This window comes from Talpa europaea (genome assembly GCF_964194135.1).
Source record: "Talpa europaea genome assembly, chromosome: 11".
In the NCBI taxonomy this organism is placed as follows: Eukaryota; Metazoa; Chordata; class Mammalia; order Eulipotyphla; family Talpidae; genus Talpa; species Talpa europaea.
In genome coordinates this window covers 47,706,039-47,734,019 of record NC_140078.1, presented here as the reverse complement: position 1 = coordinate 47,734,019, position 27,981 = coordinate 47,706,039, and the positions used below count along the sequence as shown (strand labels likewise).

At 41.0% G+C, this 27,981-nt stretch overlaps 1 protein-coding gene across 1 annotated transcript; it reads right to left on the bottom strand.

The window, feature by feature from the left end:
- On the bottom strand, window positions 1-27,958 carry SUN3 (Sad1 and UNC84 domain containing 3; the record flags this gene model as incomplete). The annotated part of the gene is made up of 11 exons (XM_084247734.1): window positions 1-120; window positions 916-1,008; window positions 4,199-4,366; window positions 5,519-5,634; window positions 6,899-6,983; window positions 8,032-8,203; window positions 15,927-15,967; window positions 19,153-19,256; window positions 23,099-23,160; window positions 26,827-26,943; window positions 27,837-27,958. 11 exons carry the CDS (start codon window positions 27,956-27,958, stop codon window positions 1-3), a joined length of 1,200 nt encoding a protein of 399 aa, XP_084103860.1.
- Between the last annotated feature and the right edge of the window lie 23 nt (window positions 27,959-27,981).

Genomic DNA, 27,981 nt, shown 5'->3' with positions numbered 1-27,981 from the left:
CTAGGTATGATCTCCTGGGGTTCCATGGACCCTGAATCTATATAAACAGGTATACTTCGGGTGTCCCCAGTTGCTGAGGATTTTAAGTTTCACACATACTAAAGATTCAGAAACTTCATGCTGAAAATAAAGAAAAGATAAAATTAGTGCCTTTGCAAAGAAATCCCTCTCAAAGCACAAAGGAGGATTAAAACTCTTTCCTTCCTAACACAAATATTTTCAAGTACAATACAAATAGCTCCTAAAAAGACAAATGGGGGGAGGAAGATGGTATGTTGGTCTAGACACCCAAGTGCCTCTTGCTGCCACTGACAAGCACAACAGTGCTTTTATAGTTTGCTGTGCCAGGGAGGGAGAGTGGGGAGGGATGGCCATACAATCAAATGAGAAACTCTACAAGTACATTCATGGCTAACACATAGGTTATTTTCAACTTAGGTTTTCCTCACCATTGACCAAACAGTATCATAAAACATTTGTTTGTACATGGGGTGTACTTTAGTGACTTTTGAAGGGTTCTATGTTACTAGTTGATATGAATTGGAAAGTTTTGCTCTTATTATCTAATATTTAATATTTATTACCTCTTTCTCTGACTTTCCCTCTGCCTCCCAACATCTCATAAACCCCCCTTTACTCAAGGAAGGTGAGATAGTAGCTAACCTAATAGAATCATGAGGCTAGAGTAAGTAAGATAAAGACTTTCTCAGTCAAATGGATTGGACTTAGAAAGTGCTTCGGTATTTGACTGTTTTCACATTAAAATGCACATAAGCACTTGGAGCCAAGAATGGAAGTTCAGATAAACCTTGCTTAACTCATACTTTTTTGATAATTATCCTCACATACTAATTTGCATTAAGCAACACCAACAAACCCTTCACAAGAACTCATCCTAGCCAGTGTTTTCATTACCTGGATTGTAAATGTTTGAACCGTGATTCCTTTTTTGTTATATATAAACTGACCTAGGAAAATTTCTTCTCCTTCACATTGTTTCAAGATACCCTATAAAGAAAGCAACAGATATTAAGTTAATGAACACTCGGTTAAAATAAATGAAGACAATTGTCTGTTCAAGTAGCAACTATTCTCTAGACATCTTTTTGAATCAACCAGGTGTACAGTGTTGTGCCTGATGCCAGAATTGCCCTATACAACCAAAAGGTGTTTAACTCATGGGTTGTGAGAAAAGAGGCAAGCTGATCACAGAGCCATGGACAGGTATATTGATAGGTGACAGGGATCGACTGATTGAGAGATATGTACATACTTACATACATAGATATGTAGATAGATGAATAGGGGAAGGAAAGGTGGAGAAAGGCAGGGAAGGGCGTTTCACAGGCCTAAGCCAGTCATCACCCCTGCCCTGGCCCAGCAAAGAATTACTTTCTTTCTTCAGTTCTAGCATGGCTGACCACAGGAGCAGTCAACAAAAATTGGAGCTTAAAGTATAGTCCAAGCACTGAATAGCAGTCCATAAACAAATTCTCCCAGCAGCCCCTACTATGTGGTCAGCAAGGCTGAGGCCTCCTGGGAACAAGATTGCAGGACAATCCTAGGAGAAGCTTGCTGGATACAGTACTCTGGCATCTCCAGAGGAAATGGTCCCATCTTCATGTTCCACCATGTGCAAAGAGTTTTCTGACAACTTTGGACTTTTTAGCTCATTAATGGGACAGATAAGCATCACTAGACAAGTGAGAAAAAGCACCTAATGACAACACTTGGGAATAAAGGCAAGGAGGGATAGAAAGACATGAAACAAATCTAGACTTTGATTAATATCTTCAGAGGTTTAACAGGAGGTATTGCAGCCATGAAAGAAGAAATTTAGACTCTAGAGAAGGGACTATTTTTAGGGGAAAAAGTCCCAATAATTACAGTGACAGAAATGAAAAAGTCAAATGTGAGGTTAAAATATAAATCAATAAAATACCTCAGAAGGTGGAACAAAATACAAAAGAGTATTAAGAGAAAAGATTTAAAAAAAAATAATAGATTAGTGCCTCCCTGGTGGCGCAACAGGTTGAGCGCAGCACTGTGCAGCTGTCTGCGGCCTCTGCAGCACTGGTTTGATTCCCGGCTGGCCAGAGAGCTACCCACATGGCGTGGCAGACCTCCTCTGTCTCACCTGCTGTTCCCCTCAGCAGTGTATTTTGGTTGTCAGCCTGTTCTGCTCCTTGCTCTGTCTCTGGTGAATTCTCTCACCCTCCCATGCCTCTGGCCTGTACCCCACCTCTTGTATTAAAATAATAATAATAATAATAGATTAGGGATATGTTGACTCTCAGGAGGAAATGAAACCCCTGGTTACAGCTGTGCCACAATGAGGTTGGAGCAGATGGACACAATGCTCCAAAGTCATATCTTAAAAAAGAAAGAAATGTAGACATGATCTGACATGAATGAATATCATGGCAAGATATTTATACTTATGCAGAAGAGGTGGGGAATATATCATAGTGATAGAAATATTGAAAACTAATAAAATTAAATAAAAATGAGGAAATGGTTATTCTCAAGGACATCAAAAATTTTACACCAAGAAAACAGCATTCAATTATAATGAGGTTCAATATTCCAATAACCACAGTGAAGGACCTCCCTGGTGGCTCAAGGGGTTAATAAGCACAGCACAGTGAAGCTATCTGCAGCCTCTGCAGCACAAATTTGATCCCCAGCCAGCCAGGGAGCTACCCACATGACGCAGCAGACTTCTCCTGTCTCACCTGCTGCTCCTCTCAGCAGTGTATTTCAGTCAGTCTGCCTGTTCTGTTCCTTACTCTGTCTCTGATGAATCCTCTCACCACCCACCTCTGGCTTGTACCCCAGTTCTTGTATGCATAATTAAATAAATCTTTAAAAAATAGAGAAACAATCACAGTGAAAACCTGGAATTTTGACAAACTAAAAGTAAGTTGTACCATCTATCAGTGCCTCCAGCATAGAAACAAATATTTACCATACATGATCTAGAAATTTCCCTCCTAGGTCAGATCCAAGAAAATTAAAACCTGTGTCCACACAATAACTGTACACAAATGTTCATTGCAGTGTTATTCATAAACTAAAAAAGTGGAAACACCTGAATTGTTCTCAAGTGATGATTGGATAAAGAAAATGTGGTATACCCGTATAGTGGAATATTATCTAACAATTTAGGTAAAGGAAATACTGACAGAACATAGATGAACCTTGAAAACATTATACTCAGTGAAAGAAACCATTCCCAAAAGACCACATATGGTTCCATTTATGAAATGTCCAGAATAGGCCAAAAAATCTATAGAGATGAAGCAGATTAGGATTGCTGTGGGCCTAAGGGAATAGGATGGGAGTTGGGAGGTGACAGTTAAGAGGTGCAGAGTTTCTTTGGGAAGTATAAAATATTCTAAATCACTGTGGAGACAGATACACAACTATATGAATAAAATCACTGAAATATAACCTTAAAATGGGTGAGTTGCTGATATGTGAGTTATATCTCAATATCAGGAGAATGGAAGAGCTGTGGAAGAAAGCTATCTTCATTTTCTATCAGAGGATGTCAATAGATGATAACCAAAACTGAATAATTAAGAAATAACAGCAAAAGCACATGAGGGCAAGTACCCAAATAAGTAGCTAAAACTGTAACAAGCAGAAGCTTCTGGGGGGTAAAAATCAGAGAAGAAGGAAATATATGTAAATATATGTAAATGCTTGATTGTTTTTAAAAAAGATTTATTTATTTATGTATACAAGAACTGGGTTGTAGACCAGATGTGTGGGGTGTGAAAGGATTCACCAGAGATGGAGTGGGGAGCAGCACAGGAAGATTAACTTAAATACACTGCTGAGGGGAGCAGCAGGTGATACAGGAGAGGTCTACTGCACCACATGGATTAGCTCCTCATGTTGCAGTGGTTGGCGATATCTTGATAGTGCTGTGTCTTTAACACCTGAGTCACCAGGGAGGCCCAATGCTTGATTTTTAATTGTACATAAATATCTTGTTAAAGTAAAAAATAAAATTAAAATCATCTCTTTTAACCCCCTCACTCTGTAGATGACAAAACAGAGATTGAGGAAATACTGATTTTCTCACAGTGATACAACCAGTTAGCTGCATATTTCAGAAGAGAAATTCCTAAGTCCTAGCCAACCACCCTCTATCACAACCCACGGTGAACATATTTAGACAGCTTCTCACATAGACAGAAAATTCCTTGGGTGCACTAGAGATGTTTCCTGAGGGAGACACCTTCTCTGAGATGTGCTCCATGGTGACAGCAGTTGGTATGATCATCCTGGCAAGCTTTATTAGGACATGACCCTGGGAACCTGGAAAGGCCCAGCACTTTCCAGGGTGGACATCTGGCTGGAAAGAAAATACTAAGTTACTCTCTTATCTGGTTAGAGAAATCCATTCCTACCTTACTGGTCAGCTAATAACTACTGAATACAAATCTCACTTATGCCTATTATAGGAAGGAAACTTATGTGATACATATCAAACAAGAAAACATCCAAAATACCCCTATACTTGGTTTTCCTGCCAGAGAAATTTATGCTTATGTTAATCAGAATCCTTTATCATGAGAATGCTTTCTTCACAGATCTAATTTGACCATAAACAAAAGGCAACTACTTATTAGTAGTAGTACTAGTGGTGAAGAAGATAGGGATGATAGTGGTAGTAAGGATAGTGGTGGAGTTGGTGGAGGTAGTAGTAGAAAAGATAATAATGGTGGTGGTAATGAGGATGGTGTTGTGATAGTGATGAATGTATTAATGATGGTGGTGGTGGCAGTAGTTGGTGATAGAGGTTATATATGGTGATAAATGGTGATAGTTGTTAGAGTGGTGATGGTGTTGGTGTTTGTGGTGGTAATAATTAAGGTGATGATGGTGGTATTGATGGCGATGATAATGGTGGTGGTAGTGATTGTGATGTTTGCGTTGTGATCTAGACTATAGACAGAAATAAGATTCATGGTTTGCCTCTGAAGGTAAATCTAAATTTGAATTTATCTTCAAATATGTACATTATAGTGAAGTAGAACTCTACCTGTTGATGCCTACTACCTTTTGGATGAAAACTAAGGTGTTAGTGGAAGTCTTATTTGGAAATTTCTCCCGTTGGATTTGGACTTTATATGAATGCATTGGTATAAATAGCACATAGCACAGTACTGGCAGTTAGAGGGTATATACCTTGAACTAATTTGTATTGAGTAACTGCAGTTTTCAGTAGAAAAGGAAGGCCACAGAATCTACTTAAAGAAAATAAATGGAATGTGTATGTTCTACTGCAGAAATTATAGGCGGTAATAGTCGTCACAGGTCATTGACCATAAAACGTGAAATAGTTAATTTAGCTTCATAATTATAAAAATGCAAGGAGTCAGTTTCAGGTTCTGTGACAAATTTATAGACTTTTGTATTGCCACCATTTTAGACATTTGTATTTTCATGACAGATAGGAACAAAATTCAAAATATAAATCAGTTATTCTTAATGTAGCTATTACCTGAAGAATAATATCTGGAGGCATTTCATAATTTAAGAACCCAATCCCATGCCAGAAAAGTTTTGCTTTATTATTTTTGTAACTTTCTGAGGTTTCAGCTTCAATTATGGAGGCTCCTAAAATTATAAAATAATTTTTAAAAATTACTTAACTCAAAACATATCAGTTAGATTTTAATAAGATTGTTGGAAAAGTATTACTGGGCAAATTATGAATATGATAATCTGCCTATACTCAGGAAGTGGTGGGAAAAGCGTGACTCCCAGGTAGGAGTAGTTTTCATTACCACTACACTTTTGTCATTTTGCAAGAATTTTTTTTGCTCTGTCTAGTTTCACAAAATTTCTGAAACTGATAATACTGAAATTTACTGAAGAACCGTAACATTTTCTGCTTTTCCTTATTCAATATTGGCTACCTGGGTACCTACATTTGAAAAACTATGGGTTTTTCAAGAAGAGAGGAGACATCAGAAAGCCAACTAAAAAGGGTAAATAAAAGAATTCTATCCCACTTTTGTCTGTTTTATGTCAACTGTATGCTTCCTATTCAGGGAATTCAGATTCAGGCAAGTCTGTTCTCATTCTCTCTCTCAGCACACATGCCCCCCCCCCCACAAAATCATAAAATCATTCTGATCCAAATGCTTTCTATATCATGCAAGATACAAATTTATACCCCTAGTATAAATCTGGCTTTCTCAATTGATTTAAATTAGCATCACATTGTATAATTTCTATTTACTTCCTCCTCTCACATCTTTTCTGTTCCCTTTCCCTTCACACTGTTTACTGAACACTTACTGTTTGTAGACTATTACAGGTAGGGGGGGCATCATAGAGAATATTCAGGTCAAAGATTCAAAGCCTAGATCCTTAAGAATTTTAATTGGCTATTAAGAATATTATATACAGCCTTTAAACACTTCCATTGAATCACTAGTAATACTTTTTAGGTTATCAGTCATCTTGGTACATCAGAATGCCAACTAAAAAGGTGACTAAAAGAATTCTATGGTTCATTTTTGTCTGTTTTATGAAAACCATTTGCTTTATGGTTTTGATAGAATGTAATATAATTATGAAATAATACGTTTGTGACATCTTAGCAGTTTTCTACAGGCTCAACTTCACTGTGCTTATCAGCCCTCTTTGTGGTGATTTTTGGTCCATGCTAATGAAGATAGGCTGTTTTTGCCCTCTGACATTTGTACTCACAAAGCAATCAACTGAAAATACTTCGTCACTATTGTCTAGATTTGTTAATTTCTCTTCCTTCTCAAGTTGATGGATAATCATGTTTTCCTACTTAAAAAATAGAGAGTAAAGATACTTTTAATGCGTTAACTTTCTATATTGGCCTTTTCACTTCTTTACTCACCTGCTGACTTAAGGGCATAATCAGCCATCTGGACTTGGTCTTCTCTGAACACTTTAAGTACATAATCTACCAAGTTTGACATTTCCTGTACAAATTTTAAAAAAAGAAAAGAACTTTCTATTGATCTCTGCCAACTGCTTGAGTTTTGAACAATCGCTGTTAATTTGAATCTAAATTTCAAATTTGCAAAGTAGTAACAGTGAACATTTACCAAGTTTCATGCTGACTTAGGCGCTAGACACAGGTTTCCAGTAACACTGTCACAGTTTATAAAGTTGTCCTTTTCAGCTGCTGAGGTAACTAAACTATACTGTGTCCAGTCACTTTCCCAAAATCACAGAGGAAGAGTGGACCTTAGACCCCTTCTAAAGCCCCCTAGTGCCCTGGCCTGAAGGTGGTCAAATGATGTGTGTCCTCTCCCTCTTAAGTGTCTGTGTTTAATAATCAAGACCATAGAATCCATAGATATTTGGAAATCAAGGCGGTTTACATGAGTGCTTATGTTTGAAGTTATTCATCCATTGAATTAATAATATATTATTACAGATTTGTGATTCTAAAAGGCACATTAACAGCTCAAGTTCTAACTGATGCAGGAGGTAGTCAACATCAGAATTCTGTGCCTTTCAAAGAGCAGACATTAAGGAAAAGAAAGAAGCTAGTGCTTGTCAAGGGAAAACAAACAAAACCAAGTTCACTAGTTGTCTCATGATGTGGCCTAAATCTGCTGCTGATTACCCTAAACACACCAGCTTTAGGCCCACAAATACAGAAAATACAGATATTTTGCTATTAAGTATTTGTGTATAGTCTTTCAGAGATGGCCATTATGAATCTTTTGCTTTTTTGTTTTCTACTGGAAAATAAAGCTGAATCACTTATTTATTTTTGGGAATTATGCCATATTGCAATGCAAAGTCTTTTCTATTACACACAATTATGAAATGGTAGCTTCCCAGAGGCAAGCTGTAGCAAAATTAAGCCAGTGTCAAGGGAGTATTTTTAAGAAAATGCAAGCCACTTTTCAGTCAACACCTGTTCCTCCACTCAAAGCGGCCTGAGATGTGGCATCAGAAAGAAATAGCAAATATGCTCCAGCCAGCAAATCCTACCTCCCCTGCCCCCCGGCTTACCTCATCCTCGACCCCCATGTGGTCCTCATCCTCAGTAGGGTCTCCACCTGTCTCCCAGCTGTAATTGGATAGACTATTCCGCATATCTCTAAGTAATGCCTTCAGAACATCTATTTGTTCAATTAAAACAAGAATTTCCTGGAAGTTCTTTTCCAAAGTTTGACTTTCCTTCCTGTGAATGGAGACCCCAAGATGAGAGGAAGCTAGTGCAGACTTCCTGGTACCCACTGATGCTGGGGTTGGTATTTTATGTTGTGAAAAACAAACTCTCGATTGAGGGAGCGCAGAGATGCATAAAAGCAAAAGCACTGCATTTCACAGCATAGAAAAAGTGAAGACTTTCAGGGCAAGCTACCAGAGATGTCCTCATATTTGGGTACTTTAAGCAGGAAAGGAGGCCTCAGTCACCCTCATAGTCCCTCTTACTCAGCACTCTACCACCTTGACTTAAGGCTGGGTGACTTTGAAACCACAGATGCACCTCCCACACACACCTCAGGGCTCTGGGGCCCAGTCCTAGAGCAGCGCTTGCAGGCACTGCAAGCAGTAACAGGTGGTGGGCATTTTACCATCTGCCACCGGTGGCCCCACTGGGGCTCAGGTTGCAGGCAGAGGCCAGCAGTGACAGCAGTGGCAGTAGTTCCCCTACTGCCACTGCCCCAGGTCAGGGCTACAGGGAGGACTATGGGGCCCCAGTGGGCCAGCTCCAGTGCTTGGCTCCTCCAGCTGCAGGCAGTGGAGTGGCCCATGGATTTGGTGCCCGGATTGTTGAATGGACCAATCAGGTGCGAGCTATGAGTTGAAGGGCACTATGGCTCAATCAATGAGCCATAGTATTGAAAGTGGTACAATTAAAATTGTAAGAGAGAGAGAGAGAGTGTGTGCGTGTGTGTGTGTGTGTGTGTGTGTGTGTGTGTGTGTATTTGGGGAAGGGGGCTGAAAGAACATATAAGGCAGTGTAGGACTCAGATTGGAACTCAGAATCTCACTGCCTTACTCTGTGCTTAAGAAGGTGTAAGGGCAGGAATGGGCCACTGAGCAGGTTTTCTGATCCAGCAGACTGGGTAAAAGAGGAGTCCTGGAGCCCCCAGTGGCTTTTGAAGGCTTTTATTGGGATTACCAGGTACAACGGCAGGCAGGGGCGCTTGGGGGCCAGGAGGCTGGCAGGCCTCCTAGGCCCCAGCAAGTCTTCACTCTGGGCTCTTCAATCTTCTCTCACGTTCTCTCTGTTCTCATGGCTCTGCTTCTCTCTCGGCTTCTCTGCTCCTGCTGGCGTCTCCGTGACACCGCCCTTAAAAGGCCAGTCTTAGCCCAGGTGAATCCCATCTACCTATGCCCACACCCTACTCCAGGTGCCCACCATCAGGCATGCACTCAGGACCACAGGGTTCTGTCATCTATCCTAATGGCGGGAGGGCAGAAAAGCCTGATACTTTTTACCTTACCCTACAGAAGGGCTCGCTCAGTTCCTGACCTCAGAAAAGAGACTGACTCAGACTCTCAGACACTTGAAGGGAACACTTTTCCTGGCCTCCAGAGAAAGAAAGCTTCTCAGAGGCTAGGCCAGCCACATCTGCCTCTGGTCCTGCTGTAATCGCCGACTGAAACAGCTATACAGGACTATGGGGTAGGGGGGTGGTTATAGCAGGGCTATAGCCACAAAGGACAGTGGCCAATAGAAGACAGGCCACTGTGGGCTGTAGGGTAAGTGAAATTATCAGGCTTTTTATGCCCTCCTGCCATTAGCATCTATAAATGGCACCTGCAGTCTGTCGCACACCTAAAATTATGGACACCTGGGCTCAGAAAGCATGGGGCATGCACATATGTAAATGGGAACACCTGTGTGAGGGGTGAGGGGCTATGAGTTGTATCACTCTGAGTATGGAGAACAGGGAGAGGAGACAGTCGGAAATATTGAGAGAGAAAATTGGTCTGTCCCCTTGTAGGGTAAAGAAAATGTCAGGCTTTTCTGCCCTTCTGCCATCAGGATAGATGATGGATCCTTGTCCTGAATGCATGCCTGATGGCGGGCACCTGAAATAGGGTGTGGGCATAGGTAGATGGGATTCAGCTGAGCTAAGACTGTGCTTTGAAGAGCGGCGTCACCAGGACACCAGGAGAAGCTGAGAAAGAAGCCGATGAGAGAAGCAAAGAAGCAGAAGCAGAGAATGCCAGGGAGCCCAGATAGAGTGAGGACTTGCTGGGGGCTGGGAGGCCTGCCAGCCTCCCGGCCCCCCAGCACCCCTGCCTGCCATATGCCTGGTGAACCCCAATAAAAGACCTGCAAAAAACCATTGAGGACTCTGACTCCTCCTTTACCCAGTCTGCATGGGATCAGAAAACCTGCTCTGTGTCCTGTCCTGCCTTTACACCCCTGATTCAGCATTAATGGCCTGTAAAAATCTACTGAAGGCTCCAAAATTATCTTTTTTTCTGTGAGAACTAAAGATGAACCTACACAGCCTGGGAAGGTTGCAAAACAGGGTTCTCACCCATGTGCACAATTGCAAGTCTACTGAGGCTCAGCAAACAACAATGGGGCTTATTTAAAACATAGGGGAAACAGTTCTCAAAGGCCACAAGTGGCTGGCTACTTCACCCCAGATAGTGTCCACAGTGCCCAGAAGTCCCAAATAAAATGCTCCCATCCAAAATGGCTCTGTTCTGCCAATGAGGGCCTGGAGTTCATGTTACACCAACAAGCAGTGTACCAAGATCCAACTCAGCACAGCTGGAAATGCTCCCAAGTGGAGCTGCTGAGATGACACTGCTGTAGCAGCCCGTGGCAACAGTATGAAGATCAGGATGGAAAGCACTGGATACTGGGCCAGGCAACAACAGAGACTGCAACATGGGGAGGCAGTAATGGACAATCAACAGCTTTCAAAAGGTGACCCAGACATAGAGTGCTGGTCGCCCACCAAGAGCGCTGAGCAGCACTGCCCAGTAATGCTGGCCAGGACCAATCAGTGGCATGAGAAACACCAGCATTACAGCTCTTTGTGGATTGTTGACTCATACCAACAACAAACAGCTCTTTGAGACACCAAGCCCAGGGCCTTTGGTGGTCCTTTTGTTTCAGAGCAACCCCGATATAAAACGGGTTGCCTGACTGTGGGTCCTAACCCACGCTTAAAGGGGACTTATAAATGCTAAACTGCAGACTTACACAAAAGGTTGGTAAAAGGTTTACAAGGGAAGGGGAAATGAAGAAATGAATAACTCAGGGAGAAAGAGCGGGAGATAAGTTTGTAAATGCATCCTACCCGTTCCGCTGACCTGGAATCCCAATGACCCACCGAGCTGACAAAAAGCAAAGCATGCTGCGTGGCCAAGAGAGCGACTCCTGGCCACATGGCCAGTTAAATATTCAAACTGAGAATCCAGTTGCTGAACTCTGCCCTCAGGTCCGCACAACCTTCCCTTTGGTCATCATGGGATTTGTAGTTCCCTGTGTCTTGATGGAGTGGGGGTGGAGTCCACAAAGCCTGTATTGAGTTTGCTCAGGACATCCTTTCCCCCTAACACTTTCAGGTGATGTCAGAGGCAGGGCCAGAGGCAGCTGAAGTAGCCCCATGTCTCTGTAAAGCTATTCAACTTCTTTCTTTGGATGTTGGCTGCTGGATGCTCTTTTTTTCTTTTTCCTTCAGAGACCAGAAACCACATTCCTTTCAAGAGTCTGAGAGTCTCTGAGTCTGATAGAGTCAGTCTCTTCTGAGGTCAGGAATGCCTGAACCCCAATGGGGCTACTGTGGTGGATGGCAAAATTCCTGTCACCCACTGCTGAAAGTGGAGAGGCTCTAATTTCACTACTTACTAGTGTTTTTCCCCCTATTTATAAAATAACACATTCAAAATTTGTAAAAATTTTGAAAAAATAAGTGTTGGGAAAAACCAGGTGCAGCATGGTTGATTCGGGCAGAGGGATAAAGGATCTTGGAGCCCTTGATAGATTTGACAAGCCTTTAATGCTCAAGCAGGGGAGCATATACAGGCAGACCAGCAGGCTGGGGGGCTGGGAAACAGCAACATAACCTCCCAGCCACCTTCACCACCGCACTCTCTCCATGGTTATTCTCTGGCTTCTCTTCTCTTTCCTAACAATCTCCCTCATAATGATCTTCGCTTGGGCATCCACACTTACAGGTACATGTGCCCATGTTCTCCGTCTTCTTGGCCCAGGTGTCCATAATCACAGGCATGCATGCCCCATGCTTATGCTCATGCTCCCAAGTACTTTTTGCAAGAATGTGTTATCACATATGGGCAACGAAACCTAAGAGGAAAGCAAAGCCACAGGTGGAAGCCGCAGAGGCTGGTGGAAGGAGGTGAAAAAGAGCCTGAGCCATGCCATGTTCCCTGTAACAAGCACTGCTAAATCACAGTGTGCTTGTTTTTCTTCTATACAAAAATGAATAACAAATTAGAGATAAAACAGCTATAATTTTTAAAATTCTCTGTCGTATAATATTTGTTATACTTGTGTGTTCTCCACCACCATGTTTTCAAACTCACTGATTCTCTCCATGACTTGCATTTGTCTACTGCTGAGGTCCTCTATTGTATTTTATAGTTTGGTTATGGCATTTTTTAAAAAAGATTTATTTATTTTTATACAAGAACTGGGGTACAGGCCAGATGCATGGGAGGGTGAAAGGATTCACCAGAGACAGAGTGGGAAACAGAACAGGCAGACTGATGAATTACACTGCTGGGAGCAGTGGAGCAGAGGAGCAGTGGGTGAGACAGAAGAGGTCTGCCGTGCCATGTGGGATTCTCGCCAGCCAGCTTTTGGGATAGAACCCGCACTGCAGGAAGCTGCAGGCTGCTTCACAGCGCTGCGCTCAATGGCCTGTGCCACCAGGGGAGGCCCTATTACTAGTTTATTTTTTTAATTTTTATTTTTTAAATATTTATTCATGCATAAAAGAACTGGAGTACAGGCCAGAGGTGTGGGGGGTGAGAGGATTCACCAGAGACAGGGTGGGGAACAGAATAGGCAGACTGACTGAAATGCACTGCTGAGGGGAGCAGTGGGGGAGAAGGAGAGGTCTGTTATGCCAAGTGGGATTCTCGCCAGCCGGCTGGGATCGAACCCGTGCTGCAGAGGCTGCGGACAGCCCCACAGTGTGGTGCTCAACATACTGCGCCACCAGGGAGCCCCTGGCTATGGCATTTTTAGGATCCATTAGTTCTAGTTGTAACAATCTCATATTTTCTCAGACCTTACTGTGTTACCGGTTTTGATCATTCATCATTTTTCTTAAACTGACAAGCATGGTTATGAGTGTTACCTTAAATTCAATAGACTTATTCCAAAATTCCACTGGACTGAGGCTTTTAGTTTCTCTTTTCTTTTTTCTTTCTTTCTTTCTTTCTTTCTTTCTTTCTTTCTTTCTTTCTTTCTTTCTTTCTTTCTTTCTTTCTTTCTTTCTTTCTTTCTTTCTTTCTTCTTTTTTTTTTTGCTTCAGCATATTTTCTTCTGTCTCTTCATTTTTAATTTTTATGGATTGTCAGGAGTTTCCTTTTTAAATATTAATTAATTGGTTTGACCACCTCCTTCTGGGAAACTGCATATAATCCTAGGTTTGTTTTTCTTCCCCCAGGATCTTCAGGTATCTAGTTCATAAATCTAGCCTTTGCACCTGTTCAAATGGCTGATGCACTGGTTCCAGGAAGGGGTGATAGGCAGAGACCAGGAGAGTAGGGTAGTCAGAGATCATTCCTAGTGAGCATCAAGGGTTCAAGCTCACTACAGTGCTATGGGTACCCTAGGGATACGGTAAGGATCCACAGTGATCCCCTCCCCGGGGCCAAGTTCTTAGTCAAAGCATCTCATGCAGTCTTGTGTCAGCCTCAACCTTTAAGCTGTCGTTGAACACTAGATGCAGCACTGGATGAGGACTATAGTGGAGACAGACCACAAGCTAGAAATTGTTCTTTTTACAGAGTATGAGGCCTCACCCTGTTGGGCTTGCTCCTGTTATTCAGATCCAGGTGCTTAAGTTCTGTTTAGTGAGAATAGTTAGCTATTTTTTTGGTTTTGGCCCTGGGTGGATTAAGGCAGACTTTATGCATAGCACAGCCTCAGGTAGCAAATGATATCCTCTTCTATGAGGATACAGGGAAACTGATTTGAACTATTCTAACTGTTTTGAGGTATTCTTATGATTCTAATTTGAGTGTCTCAGCCACAGCCGGTAATAGCCACTTTGCACCCTTACTCCTATAATTATCCAGTGGTGCACCCTTGTCCTCATGCAGACTCTGTACCCTTTCTCCAGTTTAGTGCATGATTTAAAAAGTCCTTGATGTAGCTGTGAAACAGGGCTATAGCCTTCCAAGGATAGTGCCCAATAGAGGACAGGTCACATGTGTGCACAATTGCAAGACCTCTCAGGCTCAGGGAAAAATAATGATGGGGTTTATTTAACAAACAGGAAACAAAGAGTTCTAAGGCCACAGGTGGCTGGCTATCTTATCCCAAATAGTATCTACAGTGTTCAGAAGTCCCACACATAAGACTGCTCATCCAAGATGGTGCCATCCTGCCAACAAGGGTCTAGAGATTGTGGCAACCAGCAAGCAGTGGGCTAGGATCCACTCACCACAGCTGGAGGCACTGACAGTTAGGGCCACTGAGATGACACCATAGCAACCCAGAGCAACAATCTGAAGGTTGGGATGAAAAGCACCAGATGCTGGACAAAATAGCAATGGAGACAGCAACACTGAAAGGCGGTGCTGGATGAACAGATACTACTTTTTGTGAGTCACTGGCCACACCAATAGTAACAACTCTTTGAGACACCAAGACCAAGGCCTTTGGTGCCCCTTTCAGGTGGTAGACTGAAGGCAGGTGCAGTCACCCCGTTGCCGCAAAGCTCTTTGGCTTCTCTCTTCAGAGATTGACTGCTGGATGCTCCTTTCCCGTGCTGCCTTATATACTCTTTCAGGGTCCTCACCCTAGTTGATACCTACCTGATTGGATTATTTAACTTGGCTGGTGCTCAAGGGAGGGGCTGCCCATAGGCAAAAATTTTTGGTGTGGGTGGGGAAAACCACATTTTTCCAACAATACCTACTTAGGTGACAGTGGGAAAATGCCAGTCTTGGCATGGAAACTGCATATAATCCTAGGGTTTTTTTTAATCTAGGATCTTCAGGTGTCTATTTCATAAACCTAGCCTTTGCATCTAGTCAAATGGCTGACACACTGGTGCCAGCAAGGGGTAATAGGAAGGGACCAGGGCAGTAGGATAGTCAGAGATCATTTCCAGGGAACATCAAGGGTTCAAGCTCACAACAGTGCATGTAACCACTGTGGCCCCGGTTACAGGTGTATGTTGCCTTGAATTTACAACAGCTGAGGGGTCCATACACTAGCTGCCCCTCCCCCTCTTGGGCTGTCTGTGCTGAATTGCTCTAAACAGAGTTCAATTACAGTTTTCCTTACCCCTTACCACTGTGCCACTTCTCCTAAGTGGCAAATCATTTGCTTATATTTAGGGATTATTTTCTTTTGTTGCAATTTTGTCGTGAGTATGTGGAATAGGTGAGCCAGCCATCTTCACTCTTGTTGGACTCCCGGCATTCAAAATGTTATATCCCACTGCACTTCCGAAATCATTTGAAATGCTTTAGAATTGTGTTAGTGGCTTTATAGTTCTCTATTACATGGATCTACTCTAATGTACTTAGAGTGGCCTATTTTTCTCATTTATTTTTTCATTATTTATTTAAATAACATTGAAATATAGACTGCCTAGTCTGTGGGATTTTTTTAGGATGACTCATAGAAGTAGAAATGATTTTAGATTTATAGAATCATAAAACATTTCCATATTTGGAATCACACCACAATGGTGTATGTATCAAAAAATCTCACTCACTTTAAAAGTTCCAGTTGTACTTTGGGTGTTCGAAGTTTTATCTGCAAAGAAACAAAGCAGAAAACTAATCATTCTGACTCCGACCTATTCAAGTACAGTTATTTTTCTTACTCATAAAAGGAAAAGAAATAATAATGCTACCTTGATGCACAAGGATGATGGGTGGGACACTTGAGAGTCCTCTAAGATACCTACAGCTTTTTCAGTCTCAATGGGTGATTGGTGTTGACGAGTGGCATTGTATTGGAGCTTAAAGATGGATATACAATTCCCTATTTGTCAAGACTGTGGAAGTGCTAAATACCTTCTGAGGACACAGAAAAAGGAGGCAAAAGGGGAAGAATGCATGGAATTGGCAAACCAAAGTGGAGGTGGAAGCCAGCAGGCAGCATGTGAAGAGGAAGGGGAAAGAAATAGAGGGTGTCAAAGGGGGAGGGGAAAGTGGGTGGGGAGGAAGGAGGAGGAAAGGAAAAGATGTAAAGAGAGGGGAAGGGAGAAGAAGGGGAAAAGAGGGGTGGGGGAACACATTTGGACATTGCCGGGCCCTTGGACTGTCCTTGTAGTCATCCCCTTTCTTCGCCAGCTGCTGTTAGGGATTCATGCAGTGTGATCCTGGAGAGATCAGTGAGGAGGTCAACATAGGGGATGCTCCTCTCTGCTCCAAACTCCAACCTGCCATGTGAGTTCCAGGCTTTTTTATGAACAGCTGCAAACCCAGTAATATAAAGCAATGGAAATATATACCCCAAAGTACTGAGGTCAGAAGCCTGAAACGAAGGTGTCATGAGACTGAGATTATTTCGTGTTTCTTCCAGCTCCTGGTAGTTTGTGGCATTCCTTTTTTTTGTGATCACATCACTCCCATCTTGGCCTTCATATTCATCTGGGTCTCTCATAAGGACTCTTGTCATTGGATTAAGGGCCCATCCATGAAATTCGATGATTTCATCTCTAGATCCCTGTTTTTACTAAATACACATCACAGTCTGTGGACATAGCTTTTGGGAGGTCACCTTTACCACAGTGATCATGGAAATGTTATCTGGATTTAAAATAAAAAAGCTTGTTGCTTCAATATGGTTTTAGATTCAAACCAATTAAATGGAGCAAGTCATTTGTAATCATTAGTCTTAAATTCTTTCTGACAGTGATCATAGTCACTTAGGTTGTACAGTATAGGGCAATTAAAACTGTATCCTTAGCGTACAGCAGCAAATCATTCAGACAGGAAGGTACAATCAGCAAAGTGTGGGTTTGAATTTTACCTCCAGAATTACAGCCTCAGGGACACATATTCATTCCCTTATTCATTCTGATCCAGCTTCTTAACCTGTAAGTGGATTTAGTAAAGCTCCTATTAAAGGATCATTTTGAGGATTACATGAAATATATATTTAATGTGCTTGGGATCACTTCTGGGGCAGTTATTACTTCTTTTCCATGGTGAGAGATGGGAAAGGTAAATCTATCTTCCTTTTTGAAAAGCATTATCAAACCACTAAGATTCAACTAATGTATATTATCCAAGGTTGCCCTGAGACACAGAGCTAATAGGATGTGTATGCATATATATCATAGATTTATTTTGAGGAAATGACTCATGTGATTTTAAGATTGGCAAGTCTAAAATCTGCAGAGCAGGCTGGCAGTCTAGAGACCCAAGTAGTTAATGTTGCAACTCAAGTCTGAAGGACACTTGAGGCAGAATTTCTTTCTCCTCAGAGACATCAGTCTTTTTCTCTTAAGACCTTGGACTGATTGGATGAGGGCCATCACATTATGGGGGGTGATCTGCTTTACTCAATGTCTACTGATTTAGTTACATATAAAAAATACCTTCAAAGCAACATCTGGACCAGTGTTTCACCAAATAACTGGGCACCATAGGCTAGCCAAGTTGATCCATAGAATCAGCCATCACATGAGGGTTGATTAAAAATGGGCAATAATTGGAGGACCCATGGAATTCAGTAGTTACTAGATGAGCTGGGAAGCAGAGGACTTCAGAAGCCTGAGAAAATTGCATGAGTCAGGCCCAACGTCACTGACTGAGTAAAGTCTTCTGGGCTGTCCCTTCTTCCCATGAAACTGTAGTTATCCTGACTATGATTCCTATCATTCCTCTTTGGATACCAGAGCCTAAGGTATATAAGACTCAGGCTAGAGTACTGGAGAAAGCAGTGGGGTGGACCAGAGAGAGTGTCAGCCCCAGACTAAGTCCATTTAGATCTAACTAGCTTCAGGACAAAGATGAATTCATCCCATCCAGATCATTAGGCAGTGGTCAACAATAGAGTTCTATTTGCCATTTTTCCATGTGCTGGGAGACTTCGTCCATTTGTGGTCATATAACAAAATACTACAGATTGAATAGTTTATATAGACAACAGAAATTTCTCACAGTTTTGGAGGCTGGGAGCCCAAGATCAAGATCCTGAATAGATTCAGTATCTGGTAAGGACCTGCTTCTTGATTCATAAGATCTTCACACTGATGTACTTACATGTCAGAAGAGGTGAAACTGCTTTCTGATGCACCTTTTCTAAGGATACTAATTCCAATTATGAGGGACTCACCATATGACTCAATCTCCTCCCAAAAGCCCCACCTCCAAATTTCATCACAGTGAGGATTAGGTTTCAACCTATGAATTTGGGTGTGGGAGTTATAAACATTCAGTATATTACATTCTTCCCCTGGCTTCCCAAAATTCATGCCTTTCTTGCATGCAAAATATAGTCATCCCATCCTAATAATTCCCACAACCTTAACTTATTTGAGCATAAACTCAAAAGTCTTAAATCCAAAGTGTCATCCAAATATCACGTTTGGATGAAATCAGATGTTGCTGAACTCAAGGTACAATTTGTCTTGAAACAATCCCTCTAATCATGAAACTGAGTGCAAACAAGTTGGCGCTTCTAATATATAGTGGTGGGACAGGCATAGAATAGACACTCCCATTCCAAAAAGGAGAAACTTGGAAGATGAAAAGGGTACCAGGCTCACAAACACTCACTCTATAGCAGAAGCCTGCAGAATTAGAGGCTATGGAGATTTTAGGGTCTCTTATCTATAAGCCCAACTAATAGAATACTGGTTCCTACATTATTTCTACTAGATATTCTCATGTAAAACAAAGACAACATATAGTACATTGGACTCACCTTGTAGCATATTAAATTTTTAAGTGAGTGACAGACAAAATTATTTAACAAAACATCACCTGGTAATTGTAAAGCCTTGAGGCATAGTCTGCAATTAGAGCATAAAAATGTCTGGTATTCTGAGGAAATTCTGTTTCTTTAAGCTGCGTGTGATTTCTCAATCCTGTTAAAGAAAAGACAAATTCTGACAAATGAATTTAACTGGAACACTTAAAAGATATTTTACATGTACTAATAGAAATTTCTCTAAGCATGGGAAATATACACTGTTAAAAACAACATCAGATCTATGAGTGATAATATGGAAAATGACTGTACAGTGTTCAAAAAATTAGTTCTTCATTGAAACAGCCATAGCTTACAATAACTGAAAGTATCAAGATTATTCAAGCTCTGTAATATAATCAAAGCAGCAAGATGGGGGTGGAGGGAGCAGCTGCGGGTAATGACTTGAGGTCAGCAGAGATAAATGTAAACAGCCCAGAGTTTTAATAATAGTTGCTCTGAATCTGTAGATTATTTGGGGTAGTACAGACATTTTGAAAATATTGATTCTTTCAGTCCATGAGCACAAACTATCTTTCCATTTGTGTCTTACTCAATTTCTTTCATTAATGTCTTAGAATTTTCAGTACACAAGTCTTTCACCTTGGTTAAATTTATACCTAATTATTTTGTTCACTTTGTTGAAATTATACACAGGATTGTTTTCTTAATTTCTCTTTCTGATGGTTATTAGTGTACAGAAATGCAAAAAATCAAAACAGTATGTATTGGCATACAAATAGACACATAGATAAATCAAACAGAATAGCGAACTCAGAAATTGAATCACACACACATGATCAATTATTCTATGACAAAGGAATTGAGAATATACAATGGAGAAAAGACTGTCTCTTCAATAAATGGTATTGGAAAAACTAGATAGCCACATAGGAAAGAATTATACTCAATCAGTATTTTAGACCATATACAAAAATTAACTCAATGGATTTAACAAAATTTCACTCAAAATGAGACTTCTAAAAGAAAGCATAGTTGGAGAGCTCCTTGATATCAGCCTTGATGATACTTTGAATTAGAAAACAAAAGCGAAAATAAACAAATGGGACTTGCTGTATCAAACTAAAAATGTTCTGCAGCAAAGGTAACCATCAGCAAAATGAAACAGTACTGAATAAATAAACCTATTGATAGACTAAAATATTAAAAATACTAAAGAACTCATAAACTTAGCAAAAACAAAGCAAAAAACACAAAAACAAAAACAAAAAAAAAACCAAACAATCCAATTTAAAATTGAGCACAGTTATCCAAATGCATATTTTTCCAAAGTAGAAATACAGATGACCAACAGGATCATGAAAAGATGCTCAAATTTACTTGTCGTCAGGGAAATGCAAATCAAAACCACATTGAGTTGTCACACCTATTAAAATGGCAATTATGAAGATAGGGGTCTTCCCGGTGGCGCAGGGGTTGAGCGCTGGGCTGCGAAGCTGCCCCCAGCCTTTGCAGCACCAGTTTGTTCCCTGGCCACCCTCGAGGGTCCCACATGGCATGACAGACCTCTCCTATCTCGCCCGCTGCTCCCCTCAGCAGTGTATTTCATCAGTCAGCTTGTTCTGTTCCCCGCTCTGGCTCTGGTGAATTCTCTCACCCTCCCGCGCTTCTGACTGTACCCAGTGCTTGTATAAATAAATAAATAAATAAATATTTAAAATATATATATATATATAAAGATAGGAAATAACAAATACTAACAAGATTGTACAGAAAAGGGAACTCTTATGCACTGCTGGTGGAAATGTAAATTGGTATAACCACTGTGGGAAACAGTAAGGAGGTACCTAGTAAGTTAAAAATAGAACTATTATTGAAAATGAAAACTTAACATGAAAAGATATATGCACCCCCAAGTTCATTGCAGCTTTATTTCTGATAGCCAAGATATGAAAGCAACCTTAGTATCAATTGGCTTAACGGATGAATGGATAAAGAAAATGTGAAGTATATATGTACACACATATAAATATATGCAATAAATATATATACATAGACATAATGGAGTATTTTTTTTCAGTCATTAAAAACAGTAAAATCTTGACATTCATGACAACATGGAAGGATCTCCAGTACTTCATGATAAATGATACCAAACCATCTCACCTATATGTTGAATTTAAACAAAACAAAGCAAAATAACAACAAAAACCAAAGTTATAAATACAGAGAACAGATTGGTGGTGGCCAGAGGCATTTGGGGTGGGGGTGGGGGGTAGAATAAATGAATGAAGGTGCTCAAGAGACACAATCTTCCAGTTATAAGATAAATAAGGCCTGGGGATGTAATGCACATCATAGAGACTATAGTTAATAATGTGACATTGGATATTTGAAAGTTGCTAAGAGAATCTTAATTTTTTTAAAAAAAAAAGACTTACTGTGTATTTATTTTGACATTGGGGATCACATTTTATTTTGTACACAGTTTCCATATTATGACTTTTTAAAAAAATAATTTCTTATATAAATCTTTGCTAATTTTTGGATAGTATTTGGATAGTATTTGGATAGTATTGGGTGTACTTCCCATGGTTCTCCCACCACCATAGTACTTGTGACCCATGACCACAGTCCCTGTACTAAGAGAGTTAATTTTAAAAGTTCTCATTACAAGATGAGAACTTGTGTGGTGATGGAGGGTAACTAGACTTATTGTGTGGTGATGGAGGGTAACTAGACTTATTGTGTTGATCATTTCTCAATGTATACAAATATCAAAGTATTCTGTTGTACAAAGGAAAAATTAAGAAAGCCCAGAGGTGGCAAAGTCAGGCAGTGTGCCATATTCAGTAGAAACTGGATTATTTGGGGTCTATTCTAGAGATTTGCTGAGATCCCTGGGGCACTAAGTTGCAGCTAATGGAAAGTGGAGCTGAGCTCAGGTTGGTACAAGATAGCAGAGGTCCAGAATACACGAGCACCCTGAATACTGTCATTTTACCAAAGATCACAGCAGTTAGTAGGTTGAAACCTTGATTTTAATGGGCACTCTATGCTTCAAGTGTTCCATATATTACAGAGCAGTTTTCCTGAACATTATAATCTTCACAGTTAGAAAAATGCAAACTGCACATTCACAGTCATTTCTTTGAGAATCTGTGATGAGCAAGTCTTTAGTTGTCAGAGTCCCAATCTCAATCATCCAGATTTAGAAATGTCAAATGTATGTGTTTGTAATAAAAAATACTAAGGATTCTTAATTTTTAAAGCAATTTTTGTGATTTTAGACCAAGGTTCTTTTTTTATTTTTTTTAATTTATCATTTTTTAATTTTTTTAGACAATATTTGCTTCCCCCCACCCCCTCCGATTGAGTCCCCATAGAATTTCCTTCCCCAAGGCACCCATGCACCATCACCACAGTCCCCTGTGCTCCTCCCTCCCTACCTCTGATCCCTCTCCCTCCTCCTTCCCTGCAGTATGTCTCTGGTTTATAATTGTCTGTTTTTGCTTTGTTGTGTTTTGTACTGTTATTATTTTTTTATACTGATGTCTTATTTGGTTCCCCTATATTACTGTTATAAGTGAAACCATCAATATTTTTCTTTTTACTTCTGGCTTATTTCACTGAGCATAATTCCTTCAAGCTCCATCCATGTTGCTGCAAATGGCATGAGTTTATCTTTCTTGATTGCTGAATAATATTCCTTTGTGTATATGTACCATATCTTCTTGATCCAGTCATCTATTTTTGGGCATTTGGGTTGTTAAACCAAGATTTTAAAAGGAAAAAAGCACTTTGTAATCTCCAGTAGTTTGTATTCATTTTACAATCATAAATAAAAGAAAAAAAAAAGAATGCTTCAAGAATGCGTGATCACTTCCAGTGGTTTCTGTGGCTTTTTTCTTACAAATGTAAATCATTCCATTGAGGTCTGTTAACAAATAGGCATGCCATGTAAGTTGGCTGTATAAGGATCAAGACTTAGTCACTTGCCTATAAGAAGAAAAGTCAGTGTACACACCACACTTAGGATAGTCTTCCACGATCGAGTTAACCTAAGAAAAATTGAAACACAAAATTTTATCAATATATCTCCATTAACCTTTGATTTAAAACAAGTAAACAAGCTTGGTTATTCTAAATTGAGTCTGTGAATTAATTTAATTCCCCATCTATTTCTCTTAAATTGACAGAAAATAGTTTCTAAGCTGGCATATATTTATTTATTTTTCTTTTAACATTTATTTATTTATTTATACAAGCACTGGGTACAGTCAGAAGCGCGGGAGGGTGAGAGAATTCACCAGAGCCAGAGCGGGGAACAGAACAAGCAGACTGACGAAATACACTGCTGAGGGGAGCAGTGGGCGTGGCAGGAGAGGTCTGTCGTGCCATGTGGGATCCTTGCTGGCGGCCGGGGATCGAACAGGCGCTGCAGAGGCTGAGGGCAGCCTCACACCCCAGCGCTCAACTGCTGCACCACCAGCGGAGGCCCTATTTATTTATACATATATATTTATACATACATATATACTTATCCCTCACTTTACAAACATCACTGTCATGCTCTGTTTTGTATGTCTTATGTATGTGTTTTATTATGTCTATAAATGAGGAGAAAGTTTATATGAGAGTTCTGGATATGGAATGAGCTAAAATGAAGCTGAGTCTGATTTTGTGGAAATTAAGTATTAAGCTGAAAAACTGTAAGTTAACTGTCTGATAAAGTGATTTAAAGTAATTGTAATCTTTTTTCCCACTTTTTATTGCAGTATAACATACACACAGGGCATAAAACAAAATTGTACCACTCAATGGGCCTTCATAGAGTAAAGATATTCATGTAACCCACCCTGAAGAGTAGAGTTGCTGTAGCCACTCAACAGTCCCTTTTGCCCCCATCAGACCCTATACTTCCCACCTGGAAAAGGTCACCTCTCTTGAGCTCTGTCACCTCTTTCTAGGCCTGCTTGGCCTATAGCTGCTTATATATGGTCCATGTTTGTGGCCCTTTGCTCAGCCTATGTATTTGAGTCCTCCTTATGTCCATACAATATGGCTACAGCTCATCATTCCATTACAATAGTGTGCTGTGTGATACGCATATGGGCATCCATTCTAAAGTTGGTGAACATCACAGACTATATTAAACAATGTGGTATAATCTTATGATACTGCTTAAACATTCTTTTATGTGGTTTATGATGACCATCCATATGTGTGTCCTTTAGGTGTATTCCCAAAAGAGAAGTTGTGGATCACAAGACTCAGTAGATTTTGCCACAGTTTTACAAAGTGGTTACAGATACAGTCTTTTCATACCCAAGTCTCTTAAAAAAACAAACAAGAAAAAAGTTAGATCAGGTAGACTGATCAAGTGAGCAAGCTAGGACAGAAAGCTAGGAACTTCAAAACACAGTACTCCATCAGGAAACTAAACATTTTTATTTTAATTATATGAAAAACCAAATAAAGACGGATCATTCATTCATTGTAGACAACCAAGGAGAAGCATTGGATCACTATCCAGGAAATGGCACTGTGGTTCCAGCTTCATTTTAACAATTTTGACTTTGGTTTAATTCTCTTCTCTCAGTTCTGTTTTATGCCTAAGAATGCTAAGAAAGTGACCTTTAGTCTGGAAGCTACTTACTCACATATTTACTCACATTTAGTTCTGTGTAATTTCTTTAAATTTTGTTTTGTTGCCCAAATAATATACAACATTTACTCTTTCAATGAGTTCCTGAGCTTTATTGTCACTTAGGCCTTAACACTATAGCTCTAGAGTTAGATCAAATACCACAGGGAGTATACTAGACTTAGAGTCACTAAAGAAACGAAATAAAACAAATGTAAAATTTTAGACTATAAGACCAAATTAATGGTTACAAGAAGGGTAGGGGAAGAGGTGGGTACATAAATCAGGTTAAAGGGGTCCGTTATAGTAAAGGATAAATTTGAACTTTCAGTGGTGAACTTAATGAAGTAAATACAGATGTTGTTACATGAAGATGCACACCTAAATCTTATAGTCCAAAGTTACTTCAATATATTTTAAAAATTAAATAAAAAAGAGCCATGCAATTACCCCAATGTGGGATCTATTAGAAACTTATCTCCATACAAAAAACTATCATGCTTATTGGCCATCCAGGGTTGTGAGAGTGCGTCATATGCTACTAAGAATAAAGGTTTTCTCAACTATCAATATATCCTTCAGTGAAGAAGACTGTTGAAACCACCACTCTCCTTTAAATATTCTTAGTCATGTGGGGATGTGCTAGCTGCAGATTGATTATAGTCCAGGGGAGCTGTACAGGCAGGATAGGCATGGTGCAGGTTTTCTGATCCAGCAGACTGGTAAAGGAGAGTTCTGGGCCCTCGGCAGCTTTCTCAGGCTTTTACTGAGCTTTTATATGTAGTGCAGCAACCAGGTAAATGGCAGGCAGGGGTGCCAGGGGGCCAGGAGGCCGGTAGGCCTCCAAGCCCCCCACAAGTCTTCACTCTTGGCTTCTCTAGCTTCTCTCTCCCGTCTCTCTTCCACTTCTGCTTCTCTTGGTGACTCTCTCAATACCTCTCCCATGGCCCACAGAAGTAAATGAGACAGTTTACAACAATGTAACAACTGGAGGTGCCCCATCAGGCAGGGCAATCCTAATGGTGGGAAGACAGCAAAGCCTGAAAAATCATTTACCAAATCATTTACCCTACAATCCACCCCCTCAGGGTTTTCTGCCATAGTATATACATATATACAATTTTTCCTTAACAAATATATACACCACAGCCATGGCCCACAAAAGAAAATAAAACAGGACACAAATAATTCCAGGCAGGGCACCAACCTAGTGGCAAAAGATGATTATTGGTACCAGCAGATGATCCACCACTTCTGTTGGGGAAGGCACAGCTCATGTGAGGGGTGAACCACTCAGGAATCTGCCATCACATGCCAGGAGCCTTCTCTGGCTGTGATCTTGGCCACAAGCCACACACTGCATCTACCACCAGGATGCACTCACTCTTGGATTGGTGATTCTGTACTTTGGGGGTAATTGCCCAATCCTCCGGGTTTTCTGTGTGCAGTCACTCCAATGCTTAGCTGTCACAGCCACCAATGCGGCACGCAGACCCCTGCACTCAGGCCAACCCACTGCACATACACATGGGTCGGGGATCCGTGGATATAAGCTCCAAATGCGGCCTCTCTTGGGTCCCCTCTTTGCCTGTGGGCTGCACCACAAGTCACATTCCCCACCCGTTCCCCAAGGACGGGGTCCTCAGTTCCTCACTCTTGCTCAGTAATGAGCAGGGCATCACCCACAGGTGATTTTAAGAGACTCACTGGCCTTCTTTAGCATACTTAGGTTGCTTAACAGCCATTCACGGTTTCCCAATCTCAGCACCAGCTTTTGCCTTTCTAAGTTGGTGTTTTTCCTCTGCCTAGCTTCTGGGCAGTACACAGGCTGCTTTTGGCCATCAAGGCCCACTGGGCACCCCCAGATTCCCATCTCCTGGGGTGTACAAAAAATACCATCCTCTCCCCAGGCCCCCAAAACATAACGTTACCCTTCCAAAGTTCCTCCACCTTCTGGTGGGTTCGTAAGGTAAGTCCAAGTCCATCAGTCTTTTCCTGCATCAGCACTGGCGAGCTCTGAATTGTGGTCCTTTATTCCCTGACGATTCTGCTGCCTCAGGAGTCATGGGCTGGTCCTCACAGGCCATCTCCTCCTCCACTTGTGGTCTTGTCCTGCAGCTCCAGGACCTTGTCCACCTCCTGTGCTGCAGCATCGCTAGCCCTTCCAGCAGCTCCTGGACTCTGGTCACTACCTGTGCTGCCATGGCAGGTCCAACGTCACAGGCAAACACAGTCTGCTCCTCCTCAGTCCCTCTTGAGGTATTCGGAGGGCTCCACACCCTGGGGGGCCAAGAGGCCAGGAGGCCTCCAAGCCCGGGACAAGTCTCCACTCTGGACTTCTCTGCCTTCTTCCTCTCCTTTTCTCTCCTGCCTCTGGTTCTCCTAGTGACTCTCCCAATACTCCTCCCATGGCCCACAAAAGTAAACAACACAACAATGTAACAACTGCAGGTGCCTATCAGGGAGGGCAATCCTAGTGGTGGAATGGCAGAAAAACCTGAAAACCATTTACCAAACCATTTACCCTGCAGGAGCCCTTCTGATAGACTGAATTAAATGAAAACTAACACATTAACCATAAAGGGTAAGTTTTCTGATACAATCACTTGCTGTCAGATTCTGTTTTCTCCTCTGCTCTGCAGCAAATTTGCTATCATTGATTGTGATTTCAAATGTTTCTTGTAAGATAAACTTGTGGTACTCCTTTAGTTTTTATTGACAGTTGTGTTTCTGTGAGAGGATTTCTCTGTTGCCATTGGGATGGTTATTTCATTACTTTCCAGTTTTTCCTTTCTCAATAGGTAGCACAAAGTGAACAGATGAGGGGCTTTGGTCTTTTGACACACAAGAGGCAGGTCTTTCTGCTCTTTCATAATTTTGATCCACAGTCTCCTGTAATCTAAATACTATTGACATAGAAAGACATCATGCCATGGGCATCCTGTGAAGAAGAGAAAACTACAAAGGAGCATTTGAATTGATTTTCTCCAAAATGGAGGGATTTTTTTTATTGGGTTATTTTCTACGTAACCAGCACACATGACATATACAATGTACGATCTCACCAAGTCATTCTGCAAAGTTACATACCCCCTGAAGTCAGGGTTCCTGGGCTCTGGGTGTATGACATTCATGCTGGCACTACTACTTCCTTCTTCAGCACGACCTCTAAAATACCTGGCCCGCCTTCTAGACTTTGGTCTTCCACTCATTTTCCCGAGTAACAAAGAGCTGT